This window comes from Orcinus orca, chromosome 17, assembly GCF_937001465.1.
Source record: "Orcinus orca chromosome 17, mOrcOrc1.1, whole genome shotgun sequence".
NCBI classification, from domain to species: Eukaryota; Metazoa; Chordata; class Mammalia; order Artiodactyla; family Delphinidae; genus Orcinus; species Orcinus orca.
Genome location: NC_064575.1, coordinates 12,782,479 through 12,796,197, shown reverse-complemented (window position 1 = coordinate 12,796,197; position 13,719 = coordinate 12,782,479). Strand labels below are relative to the sequence as shown.

Genomic DNA, 13,719 nt, shown 5'->3' with positions numbered 1-13,719 from the left:
GACATGATACTATACATAGAGAATCCTAAAGAAGCTACCTGAAAACTACTAGAGTTATTCAATGAATTTGGTGAAGTAGCAGGATACAAAATTAGTGCACAGAAATCTCTTGCATTCCTATACACTAATGATGAAAAATCTGAAAGAGAAATTAAGGAAACACTCTGATTTACCACTGCAACAAGAAGAATAAAATACCTAGGAATAAACCTACCTAAGGAGGCCAAAGACCTGTATGCAGAAAACTATAAGACACTGATGAAAGAAATTAAAGATGATACAAACGGACAGAGAGATATACCATGTTCTTGGATTGGAAGAATCAACATTGTGAAAATGACTATACTACCCAAAGCAATCTACAGATTCAATGCAATCCCTATCAAACTACCAATGGCATCTTTCACAGAATTAGAACAAAAAATTTTACAATTTATATGGAAACACAAAAGACCCTGAATAGCCAAAGGCAATCTTGAGAAAGAAAAATGGAACTGGAGGAATCAGGCTTCCAGATTTCAGACTATACTACAAAGCTACTATAATCAAAACAGTTTGGTACTGGCACAAAAACAGAAATATAGATCAATGGAACAGGATAGAAAACCCAGAGATAAACCCACGCACATGTGGTCACCTTATTTTTGATAAAAGAGGCAAGAATATACAGTGGAGAAAAGACAGCCTCTTCAATAAGTGGTGCTGGGAAAACTGGACAGCTACATGTAAAAGAATGAAATTAGAACACTCCCTAACACCATACACAAAAATAAACTCAAAATGGATTAAAGACCTAAATGTAAGGCCAGATACTATAAAACTCTTAGAGGAAAATATAGGCTGAACACTCTATGACATAAATCATAGCAAGATCCTTTTTGACCCACCTCCTAGAGAAATGGAAATAAAAACAAAAGTAAACAAATGGGACCTAGTGAAACTTAAAAGCTTTTGCACAGCAAAGGAAACCATAAACAAGATGAAAAGGCAACCCTCAGAATGGGAGAAAATATTTGCAAATGAAGCAACTGACAAAAGATTAATCTCCAAAATATACAAGCAGCTCATGCAGCTCAATATCAAAAAAACAAACAACCCAATCTAAAAATGGGCAGAAGACCTAAATACACATTTCTCCAAAGAAGATATACAGATTGCCAACAAACACATGAAAGGATACTCAACATCACTAATCATCAGAGAAATGCAAATCAAAACTACAATGAGGCATCACCTCACACCGCTCAGAATTGCCATCATGAAAAAATCTATGAACAATAAATGCTGGAGAGGGTGTGCGGAAAAGGGAACCCTCTTGCACTGTTGGTGGGAATGTAAATTGATACAGCCACTATGGGGAACAGTATGGAGGGTCCTTAAAAAACTAAAAATAGCACTACCATATGACCCAGCAATCCCACTACTGGGCATATACCCTGAGAAAACCATAATTCAAAAAGAGTCATGTACCACAATGTTCATTGCAGCTCTACTTACAGTAGCCAGGACATGGAAGCAACCTAAGTGTCCATCGACAGATGAATGGATAAAGAAGATGTGGCACATATATACAATGGAATATTACTCAACCATAAAAAGAAATGAAATTGAGTTATTTGCAGTGAGGTGGATGGATGGATGGACCTAGAATCTGTCGTACAGAGTGAAGTAATTCAGAAAGAGAAAAACAAATACTGTATGTTAACACACATATATGGAATCTAAAAAAAAAAAAAAAAAGGTTCTTAAGAACCTAGGGACAGGACAGGAATAAAGATGCAGACGTAGAGAATGGACTTGAGGACAGGGGGAGTGGGAAAGGTAAGCTGGGATGAAGTGAGAGAGTGGCATGGACATATATACACTACCAAATGTAAAACAGCTAGCTAGTGGGAAGCAGCCACATAGCACAGGGAGATCAGCTCGATGCTTTGTGACCACCTAGAGGGGTGGGATAGGGAGGGTGTGAGGGAGATGCAAGAGAGAGGAGATATGGGGACATATGTATATTTATAGCTGATTCACTTTGTTATACAGCAGAAACTAACACACCATTGTAAAGCAATTATACTCCAATAAAGATGTTTAAAATAATAATAATACCAACAATAAAGAAGGCATACTAAAGAAAAAATGATAAAGTATTAATGAAGAACATAAAACGCCATCTGAGCAAAATGGAGCAAATGGAATGGTGTAACATGTCCTTGGATTGGGTGACACAGTATAATAATATCCTCCCCAAATCAGTATTAAGTTTAATGCAATTCCAATTAGAATCTCAACAGGGTTTTTCATTTGTTTTCTGTTTTGGGGAATTGATAAAATGATCATAAACTTTATATGGAAAAGTAAATAGACCCTAAAAACCAATAAAACTGGAAGAAGAATACTAGTAAGGGGAACTTGTCTGATATCGAGCATACCTTAATGCTGCTATAGATTGATAGGGTGACAGTATAGAAATAGACAAATAGACCAGCAGAACAGAGAATCCAGGAATAGATCTACAAATGCAGTTGACTCTAATATATGACCAAGGTGGTGTTTCAATTCAGTGGGAAAATGATAGAATATTTAATAAATGATGCTGGTAGAATTGGCTGTCACTATAGAAAAACTGAAGGTATAACTAGGTTACATAGGTAAAAAAATAAATCCAAAAAAAAAAATCCAGAAGGATTAAAGACTTAGATGAAAAAGAACAAAATAAAATGATAACATTCTTAGAAGAAAACCTATAAATAACCTCTAATCCTTTAGAATAGGGGAAACTTTCTTCACCAAGAGAGGAAACCCAAAGGCATTGAAAAAGACATAGTAATTACATAAAATTTAAAATGTCTAAAATGGTAAAAGTTATAGTAAACAATTCAATAGAAAAATTATAAATATGAGAATAAAATGCAATGCAGATGACAAACATCTACACAAAGCTCTTTTATACATGGGTAAGAAAAAAGATAAACAGCCCAAGAGAGAATAACATGAGCTCAGGACATGATTAAGCAATTCAGAGAGGAGTCCAATCCAGTGAACCTACGAATCAATGCTCAAACATACTTGTAGTAGGAAGGCAAATTAAATTTTGCCAGCAAACTGGCAAAAATCAAAAGGTGATACACGTTCAGGGTATTGTTGGCAGGTATTGAGGAGAAATGGTACTCTTCTACATTACTTGGGGGAGTGTAAACAGTAACAAACTTAGTAAACAATTTGGCAAAACTTATGAGAATTAAAAATAAAATCCTTTTAAAACCTTTACATTTTGTATGATGTGAAATTTAAAACCTCTAAGTGAAAAAAAATTGAAAAAATAACCAATGAAAATATGCCACAATAACTATGACATCTTTCACTCTCACATTTCAATAAGAGTTCAGCTAGGTATAAAAGTCTAGACTCATTTCCTTTTTTCAAAAGTACTTTGGAAATATTACTCTAGTGTTGCTATTTAAAACGTCAGATGTGAATCTAATTCTCATTCCTTTATAGATGGCCTGCTTCTTTCTCTCTGGAATTGGTTCGTTCCTAAATTTCACTTTACTGTGTCAAAGTGTTGCTATTTTCCCTTTTCTCTCTTGTGTTGGTACCCATTCAATCTTTCTTTAATCGTGGCACAATGTCAGTTAGCAGTTCTTCAAATATTTAATTTCTCTTTTAGAACCCTTATTAATCAGATGTTGACAATTATTCTATTTTTCACACCCTTTAATTTTTTTTTCTCTTTGTTCCAATTCTTTGTCTCTTCTAATGCCTTCTGGGAACATTTCAAAACCCACTCCATCTCATTAATTCACTCATCCACTGTAGTCACTCAACCCATGAATTAAGTTTTTTATTTCCATTATATCTCATTGGTTCTTTTTTATAACCTCTTGTCCCTGTTTAATGTTTCCAGTGCCCTCCTATATGCCCTTGAGAATATTTATTAGGATTATTGTGAGTTCTGTTTCTCTGGCTCATTACTTCTGCTCCCGCTGGAATTAGCTGCTCTATTTGTGATCTCTCCTTTCCAGTGCTTTACATCAATGTTCCTCAAATGTCTCTTTTTCCTATTCCTTCAGGAGTATCAGCTACAGTTTTTATATTAAGTTCTGAGTTCTATCCATATCCCACTTGCTTTTGAGGCATCTCCAGAATTAGACTCAAAGGAGGAAAACCACAATTGCTGCAAGTTCCCCCATCTACACTCTCCTATGGCATAAATGAGATTTAACATACTCAAGAATTAGCCTGATCTTAGTTGTCTTTTCATTTTCAGAAGTATTAGACTATGTCACAGACTCACCAAACATTTTCCATGTGTTTATGGAAAGAGTTACAATGTTCCAGGGGTATGGGAGAGATCGTAAGGACTCAGAATGGCAAGTAACTGAAAAATGTCATTATTTCCAAAATTTCTTGGAACTTAATACTGTGATTGTTAGAGTGAATCTTATTTTCCTTCCTCCCCTTCATAGACCTGTATACATTTTTAATTTGAAAATTAGTAAAATTGCGTTTTGAGGACTTAACTGAACTGACCCCTAAGATAACTGGAGAGGCCTCGGGTTTCACAAAGCCAGTTTGTATATAGCTGATCTAAAAATATAATAGAAATTGGTATGGCATGTTCGGTGGAATTATTTCAGTCTTGCCTCCCTGTTCTTGATATATCAGTATTTGTATCTTACCAGACATCTGTACAGAGGTCTAGCCTTTTCTTTGGATCTGACATTCATTTATTCAACAAATATTTGTTGAACACTTGCCATACTTGTTCTAGTTGTCAGGTGCCCAGCAGGAAAAACACAGCCCCTGACTTCTCAGAGCATTAGAATCTAACAAAGAATCCAGATTGAATGTAGGCTCTGTTAGAGCAAGGATTTCTTCCTATGTTGTCTTCCACTGTATCCCAGGCACCCAGATTAGTGTAAATATTGGTTGCATGTTAAATGAGTAAATTTTGACACTAATTACAAGCGTGTTGAGTGTTATGGTGGGAAAGTGCAAGTGTCATGGAGTGTATAAACAGGAGGCCTTTCCTGCTCTGGGGGGATCACGTAGAATTAGTCCTCCAACTGATAGAGCCCTCCCTTTAGAGTGGTTTATGCAGGCTTAAACAAGCAGCACCTAGTTTCTATTCAGGCTGCCCTCCCATTATGCATGGAGGCCTGAAATGTCTTGGATTTTTCAGTATTGATTTCTTTAAATGAGAAGTTAGAGGAACTGCTTAATAATACCGTGTGTTTACAGAAATAAAAGAAAAATCAGTTTAACAATGCCGATTTGTGTTTCTTGCTTCTTGCCTGCCCACCCCTTCACCCCATTTTCTTTTCTAATTTGCAGATGAAGGAGCTTCCATGCACCCTTGTGATGATACGTACTGTGGACCTTTCCCAGAATCTGAGCCGGAAGTGAAAGCTGTAGCGAACTTCCTCCGAAAACACAAGAAGCACATAAGGGCTTACCTCTCTTTTCACGCATATGCTCAGATGTTGCTGTATCCCTATTCTTACAAATACGCAACAATCCCCAATTTTAGCTGTGTGGTAAGTACTTGAAGCTGGATATGTGTGTCAGGCTTCCTCCTTTTCTAATGCTAAGATGGTTCTATGTGGTAATGATAATAGCAAACACATTGTGTTTGTTCTAATTAGCATTTCATATATATATAATCTCACTTATTTTTCATAATCTATTCAGTAACAACTATTATCCACATTTTACAGATGAGTAAACTGAAACTTAAAGATGTTAAGTCATTATACTAAGAGCACAGAGCTACTAAGTGTCATGGCCAGGAGTCACCCCAAATCTAGCTCCAGCATTGCTGCTTTTAACCACTGTGCACGCTGCTTCTCCAATGCAATCATTTCAAACATATTTACATTCTTACCACAGGTTATTTGGAAAATGTCAGGATGGAGGTGATTAGATTACAGCTTCGGTCACATATGCAGGGCTGTAATTAACTTTATTGAGTAAACAACTGTGCGTAAATTATGGTCTGACTCATTAATTAAAAGCAAGTTTTAATTTATAAACGCTATTTGCTTAATGCTACTAAGTCTCTGGGCCTGCATCTGACAAATTAGTGCTAAGAATGAACAGCCTTTCAGGCATGAGATTACCTGAAAGTGAAAGAGCAGAGTTCCTTCCTCACCTCATCTCAGAAACCCAACAAGCTATCCACGATAGGGACTAATTCCTCAGTAAAGTGAGTCTGCTTCAGAGCCTATATCATCTGAAGGCCTATGAAGTTCAAGACCAGGCCAAACTAATACATAGAGTTAGAAGCAAGGAAGAGGGAGGGAGGAGTGATGGGACGGCGCACAGGCGGGCTTTGGGGCTGCTGTTGGTTTTCTGTTCCTTGGCTGGATGCTGGTTCTGGATGACTGCATGCAACTTGTGATCATTCATTGAACTATAAACTTAAAATCTGTATACTCTTCTGTATGTATTTTAGGCTTGAATTTAAAAGCTTTTATAAAAAAGAAGCATCCTGTCTCTCCCTATACCTCAGACTCCAAATCCTGCACCAGTTGCTTGGGGTTGCAGGAATTCCTGCTCTCGATGGGCAGGACCTGGGAAGAATTTGGAACGTGAGGTCGGAAGGTGGCCTGGGGTTAGGCTTGCGTTCTGTCCAAAAGAGGAACTTTGTTCTTAGCATTTCATGCAAGAATTCTGAGCAAATTCTCTCTCTTGAGAAATACTGTAAAGGTGGGAGTGATATTTGATAGTGCTATTCTTCAGCTCCTCGGTGGGTCAAATAGGCTTCTCATTCTTGGTGTTATTGACCTGGCAACCTAACCACCTTGTACCCAAAATGTTTCTATACGCGAATGTTCAGCCTTTTCTAAATTGGACACAGCGTCTGTTTGTATCCTCACAACAGATTATATAGAATGTGTAATATATTAAAACTACCACATGAGGGCTTCCCTGGTGGCGCAGTGGTTGAGAGTCCGCCTGCCGATGCAGGGGACGCGGGTTCATGCCCCGGTCCGGGAGGATCCCACATGCCGCTGAGCGTCTGGGCCCGTGAGCCATGGCTGCTGAGCCTGCGCGTCCGGAGCCTGTGCTCCACAACGGGAGAGGCCACAGCGGTGGGAGGCCCGCATACCGCAAAAAAAAAAAAAACAAAACAAAAACTACCACATGAGAATATTCTCCATATTTTGAATTTATCTTCCCATCAGGAGTTATTTTCCTTGTGTCTTGGATTGGAGGATGTGGTATAAAGAGTGGATCAGTGGTTCACAACCAATGATGAATTTCCCTCCCAAGGGACACTGACAGTGTTGGAGACATTTTTTGATGGCCACAACAGGGGTGGGGGATGTTATTGGCATCTAGTGGGTAGAGGCCAAGGATGCTGTGAAACATCCTACATTGCACAGGACAGCCTTCCACAGCAAAGAATGATTTAGTCCAAACTGTCAGTGGTGACCCCATTGAGAAATCCTGTTAGCGGGTTGCAGATAAGCTAAATCGCTAAAACTAAGATTACAGTTCTCAGATAACAGATGTCTCTGAATGTTAACCAGTAGCCATTAAGTTCTGTTCAACTTGTTCAAAAACATTCCATCAATATGTAGGAGTCTGTGTTTCTGCTAAGATATTTCGGTCACTAAGTTGCTTTAAATATAAAAATATTTAAATAAAACATATACTCCTTACTTAGCTGAGGTCCAATAAGGGAGACCTGGGTCCTTCTGGATGAATGGAAAAAAGAAGGAATGGACAAAAGGAAGAATCACTTAAACTCTTTTAAATAGGTACCATCCTGGAAAATATTCTTAGAAAATTTTATGAAGCTTCTACTCTTCGAGGAAGGATCATGTCTCAACCTCTTATCAACATGCACCTGCACGTCAGTGGCAGAAGTCCAGTGAGCCCAAAAGGCTAAAACTATGCATACATTTTGCGAAAATGGGCAGAGTGGTTATCTTTCTTTCTCCTCGGTAGAATATTTTTCTTGGGTTTAGTCATCTGAAATAATGAGGAACAAAGGTCTCCTCACCAGCAGAATGCAGTAATCTTCTAAATGTAGAAATTTCTGCCCTTGCCATGGAATATCACTGAGGCCACTGGAGAAGATGTTAAAAATCTTAGCACATTCTCCATTAAGAGACCTCATTATGGTGTTTACATTCCTTTCTTGTCGGCTCCTGCAAGGAGAATGTCGTCATCAGTGAGATCAATTAATGAATGTCTGCCAGGTTCTGGAGCCTGGTTCCTGAATAGCCACTCAGTGTGGCATTTGCTGCAAATGCGGCTTTCTGCTTCCCTGAGGTGAGTGAGGACAGCAGGCTGAAGCCAGGTCCCGCACACAGTACCACGTTGCCCGGAGTGCTTCAACTGAGGGATTAAATTATTCACAGGCACCTGGAAATGGGAGAGTTGTATACTGGTTTCAACACACTTCTTTTCCTCTCACTGGTCATACAATACTTCTCTAACTCCTTGCTGAAACTAGTGCTTTTATACCATTTGGAAATGTTTTCAAGGGTAGTCCGTATCATTCTCGTTCATCTTAGAATATTCACCGTTTAGTATTTTGAAGGTGTTTATTTTTCCTGCTTTTTGGCATTGCTAGGAAGTTCCACCTCAGAATTTCTACATCTTAGCCGCACCTGGCTGAGCTCTGCCACAAGCCTGTGTAACCTTAGAAGTCACGAAGCAGTCTCAAAGTGTTTCCATTCCCACAAGGGATAAAACACACAGAGCAAGAGGAGTCGTTCTTACTGAATTAAAGCGTTTCTGAACTGATCCAAATGGGTTTTAAATACCTTGAACCGGGCCGCCACTTAAAGATGTATGCACTCAAAGATCAATGAGATTAATGGGATACTGTTGCAGATCTCTGCTTATTCAACATTCATGCAAGAAACAGTGATTAAGTGTCTGTTATATACAGGCACGTTGCTAAATACTATGTGTGTAGCTATGAGCAAAACTGACTTGGGCCCTGCCAAGCATTTTGTAATTTATAGAAATGGGTGTCTCTGAACTAAAGTGAAGAGAACAGAACACTAAATCAGCCTCAGAAGATGTATTTATCCCAACATAGCCACTCCTTGCTGTGTAACCCCAGCCTGACCACTGAACCTCGCTGGGCCTTCCTTTTCTCATCTGTATATGGAAATATTACTGATCACTGGCTCATTGTGAGAATTAATCAAGGGAAATAATGTGTTCTAAAACATATTGCAAAATGCAGCATGTGACAAAGAGTAGCAATATTATTAAATATAGCTATCCACCAATGTGCCCAGTGTTCTCCAAATTGATGACCGATAATGCTCAACGTGTCAGTGTTTCTAAAGGTTTCGATGCAATGATATAAGTGATAAGATTTCTCCATTTAACCTCACAGGAATCTGCAGCTCATAAAGCTGTGAAAGCACTTCAGTCGGTGTACGGCATACAGTATCGATACGGGCCTGCTTCCAGCACACTGTGTAAGTTTCCTATGGATGCTGTGTCAGAATCATCTCTCGAACCAATAACCTGTGTAATGACCTCCCTCAAAAAAACCCAGAAAATGTGTTCCCCCCTAAAGTGAAATTTTTGACTACCAAATTAGCCAAGGAAGATGGAGGGAGTTTATGTCTGATTAGTTTTACCCTGCTTGACAGAAATCACTGTACCAATTGAAAAAATCCTAAGCAGAGAATATTCTAAGCATGTAGTAAAGACTACAAGGTTGAATGGAGATCTTATGACAGTGCAAAGTACCAAAACGGGCTCCTTAAGCAGTTGTAACTGCTGCAAAGGTAGAAATGGGCCTTGAGAAGATAATGTAATGTTTGAGCCCTTGAAGGAGCTTCCCTTTTATCCCTTCCTTCTACCATTCTTGTTATGAAATTCTGTTTCTTACATAACACCTTCAACTGAATTTCCCCTTGCAAGGTAATTAAAATATTTCTTATTTCATATGAAATAAAGAGCAACCAGGTATATGGAAAGAACTTGGACAAAGAACCAGGAGAAATGGATCCTAGTCTTAATTCTGCCACTAGTTAGATGTAATCCTGACAAAGATATTAGTCCTGGGCTTCAGTTTCCGTAACTGTTAAATGAGGAATTGGACTAGATCATTTCTCATGGCCTTTCAAACTCTAAAATTCATTGACTATATGACTTGAAAAATCTAGTGAGAAATCATATATTTCCGAATGTCTAGCGGCGTTCCGGGAGCTGGCCGTGATCGTATGGTGGTTAGTACTCTGTGAATCTCTACGCATGCATATGAAGGTATATACACACATTACATATGTATGTATACATAGTGACATCTGATTATACTTTTTAGTGAGGTAGCAAACTTCTCCTTGATTTCTTTAATTTACCCATCATTATATTCCTAACCACTCACTTTCTTCAGCCTTCAGCAGAAATGCTTGGTTTGTTAATTAACACTGTTTATCATATAAGCTTATCCTAGTAATGGTAATGTCTTAAGTATCAGAGGTCTTTTCTTAAGTTCATGATCATTGGTCTAATGCTGACCTTTTTACAACTGTTTTTTAATAGAGCCACCTTGAAAGGGGAAATGTAGTATTTTTAAAAATCACATTACCAGTTAATGCCAACAGAATATAGATTAAAAACCTAAAAACATTAAGTTTTTAAAATTTTACTCTCAGTCCACCTTTTCAGCTTGGTATCAAGGCACAGTCATAGTATTATATTTACCAAGAACAACCTGTTACCATAGAAATGAGGCTGTCATATCACTATGATGTAAGTGTTGGCAAATATTGTCTTTGACTTTGGCTACTATGACTACTATTTGCAGTTCCAGTGAATCTAACTCAGAGCGACAATGAAACCACAGCCTACCTTCTGTCTCCAACTGAAGCAAAAGGGGGGCCTGGGAAACAGCAGTCATTTAATTGCCATCGTCACATAATTCTATCTCTAACTGGCAAGAATAGCATTAAAAAGTGGTATCTTTGAGTGGGAAATTTTTTAAATAATAAAATGGTGTTATGTCAGGCTGGATAATATATATTTCAGGGAGAAAAGTATAGAAAGAGTCTTCTATGAAAATCCATTCATTTATTAATTAATTATTAAAAGCATGTTAGGCTAAAAACTGCATACTAGGCACTTTGGGGTGAAAAGATGCCCAACAATAACATCTAATATATCCTGAGCACATTATTCAATTTTTGCAACAACCCTATGCAGTAAGTATTATGATCCCTTTTTCAAAGGGGAGACTGAGGCAGAGAGTCACGGCAGGTGCTGGGATCAGATATAGCCCAAGCCCTAAAGCACCTGCACTTTCAACTCTGTGCTGAAAAGCTGGAGCATGTAAGGTCATAGGAGCCAGAAGGCGAGAGTTACCAGAATGGATTGTCAGCTAAGTTAAATGCTGCTGAGAGGTTGACCATGAGGTCTGAGGGGAAAGAAAAACAAAAAAAGGAGATTAGGCCTGCTGTCATTGGTGACCTTCAAGAACAAAGGTTTCACAGCCTGGTAGAGGCAAGAACCAGACTGAAAGTGGTTGAGGATACAGAAGCAACATACATAGGTTCTCTTTTGAGTTCTAAACCAAAAGGAAGAAGAAAAAGAAGATGGTATATAATAGGATCATGAGAAGGAAGTGCTACAGGAAAGCAGTGCTTGGACATTTCGGTGTCCAAAATGCAAGATGCAAGGTGGGGTTGGGGGGAGGTTTACTAAGGAAACAGGGTCCTAGAGAAGACAACAAAAAATGGGATCAAACCACACCAAGTATAAAAGACGAGCAGCATTTCTTCCTGAGCTCGAAGGAGAAAAGTCAGGATTGCAATGTAAGCAGAGGAGGTGATGGGCTAACTACCCACGATGAGTATGGAGAGAGTGGTAAAGTGAGGGGCAGGACCAGAAGAGAATGAGAAAGGTTCACGTAAGCGAAGGTCTAGAAAAAGGAGCCCAGAGCACCACTGGTAATGGAGAAGCACCACAGAGATTAGCACGAATTTCCAACAAACACTTTCTCCACCTACCTTGTGAGGGAGAAGACAGAGAAACTGGACTAGGGATTGAGAATTAGCAAAACAAAAGCTGAAAAGGACTAGACAAAGGGTCTGGTGAGAAATTCAGTGGAGTAATTAACCATGCCCAGCTAGAGAGTTCAATGAAATTATAAGAAGCCCAGGGGAAGTCTGGAAACTGTAATAAGTAAAGGCAAAGAACAAGTTCATCAGGAGTGAAAAAATAGGGCGAGAAGAAGAAAAGAGGTTTTCTGGGATCAGAATTTCAATATTCTAGACCTTAGAAAAGGAGAAGAACTGAGTGAGAAGAAAAAAAGTCCACAGTGTGATTATGTTTATTGGTGAATAAAGTGAAGGTGGAGAGAAATGATATTGGAGCTGCAGCTAAGAAATTGAGGTCGTCATACTAGAAAAGCATTACTACTTAGACTAGCTCCTCAAAGAACAAAGTTTCCATAACTGGCAGAGGCAAGAACCAGACTGAAGGTGGCTGGGATGATTTATGATGATAGCAGGTATGATTTGTAAGTTCCATGAGCTTGAAGCTCAGGAACTCAGCTTAAACTGCTCTTGTTGAAAGGGTATTTCATTGGAAGGATTTAGTATGGCTTAGTAAGCAAGTACTAGATATACATTTTGAAAATTATTCAGACTCTTTAGTGAAGCTGACTTTTTTTTTTTTTTTTTTTTTTAACTTTTAGATGTGAGCTCTGGTAGCTCAATGGATTGGGCCTACAAAAATGGAATACCCTACACATTTGCTTTTGAACTACGTGACACTGGGCATTTTGGCTTTTTACTCCCAGAGATGCTCATCAAACCCACCTGTACAGAAACCATGCTGGCTGTGAAGAATATCACAATGCACCTACTAAGGAAGTGTCCCTGAGATGCCCCAAGAGGCAAGTCAACCTCCAGAGAGAGCTGGTTCTGCACAAGAGCTGCTTGGCAGTGGGTGCAAATTGTTTTTAAAGAGAAGGGCGATTACTGAGAGGGAACTTATCTGGGGACTTGAAAAGGACCTTCTCATGCAATTCAACTCTCTGTGGCAATAAAAAAATGGTGGAAAAAAAATTAGAGTATAACCTAGTTTGTTGTAAGAGAAGGCATCCATTTTCTGCCCCTTTCGAGTCTTATTTGATTAAGCAGGGAGGGGAGATTTTCTAGTTCTTTGGCCTCAAGAAATGTACAAATTGAGGATTCCACTTCAATAAATCTCATGTTCTCAATTAAGATCTAGGCTACTGGGGATTCCTTGGTGGTGCAGTGGTTAAGAATCCGCCTGCCAATGCAGGGGACACGGGTTTGAGCCCTGGTCAGGGAAGATCCCACATGCCGCAGAGCAACTAAGCCCGTGCGCCACAACTACTGAGCCTGCGCTCTAGAGCCCGCGAAGCCACCGCAATGAGAAGCCCGCGCACCGCAACAAAGAGTAGCCCCCGCTGCCGCACCTAGCAGCAACAAAGACCCAACACAGCCAAAAATAAATAAAATATTTTTTAATTTTATAAAAAGATCTAGGCTACTAATGGTGTTTACTCGCTTGGTTTCCATGTAAAATGAAGATTTTTGGAATGGCAAGAACTATATTTCTTAATATAATAAATATACAACTTAATAAGACCTCAGATTATTCACATCATCCCCTGGCATTAGTGCACCAAACACCTATAAAAATGTAGCATGGAAGAGCACTTCTATTTATACTTTGAGAACGCCACTTAAAAAAAAAAAGAGGAAGAGC

At 38.9% G+C, this 13,719-nt stretch overlaps 1 protein-coding gene across 1 annotated transcript in view; it reads left to right on the top strand.

Annotated features, from left to right (window-relative positions):
• CPA6 (carboxypeptidase A6) overlaps nucleotides 1-13,207 on the top strand; it is a 264,167-nt gene extending 250,960 nt beyond the window's left edge. The window contains exons 9-11 of the mRNA XM_004274947.4: nucleotides 5,332-5,534; nucleotides 9,365-9,449; nucleotides 12,677-13,207. Of these exons, the coding sequence (XP_004274995.1) occupies nucleotides 5,332-5,534; nucleotides 9,365-9,449; nucleotides 12,677-12,864 (476 nt within the window). The 3' untranslated portion in view covers nucleotides 12,865-13,207. The remainder of the gene's footprint in view (nucleotides 1-5,331; nucleotides 5,535-9,364; nucleotides 9,450-12,676) is intronic.
• Nucleotides 13,208-13,719: the final 512 nt, after the last annotated feature.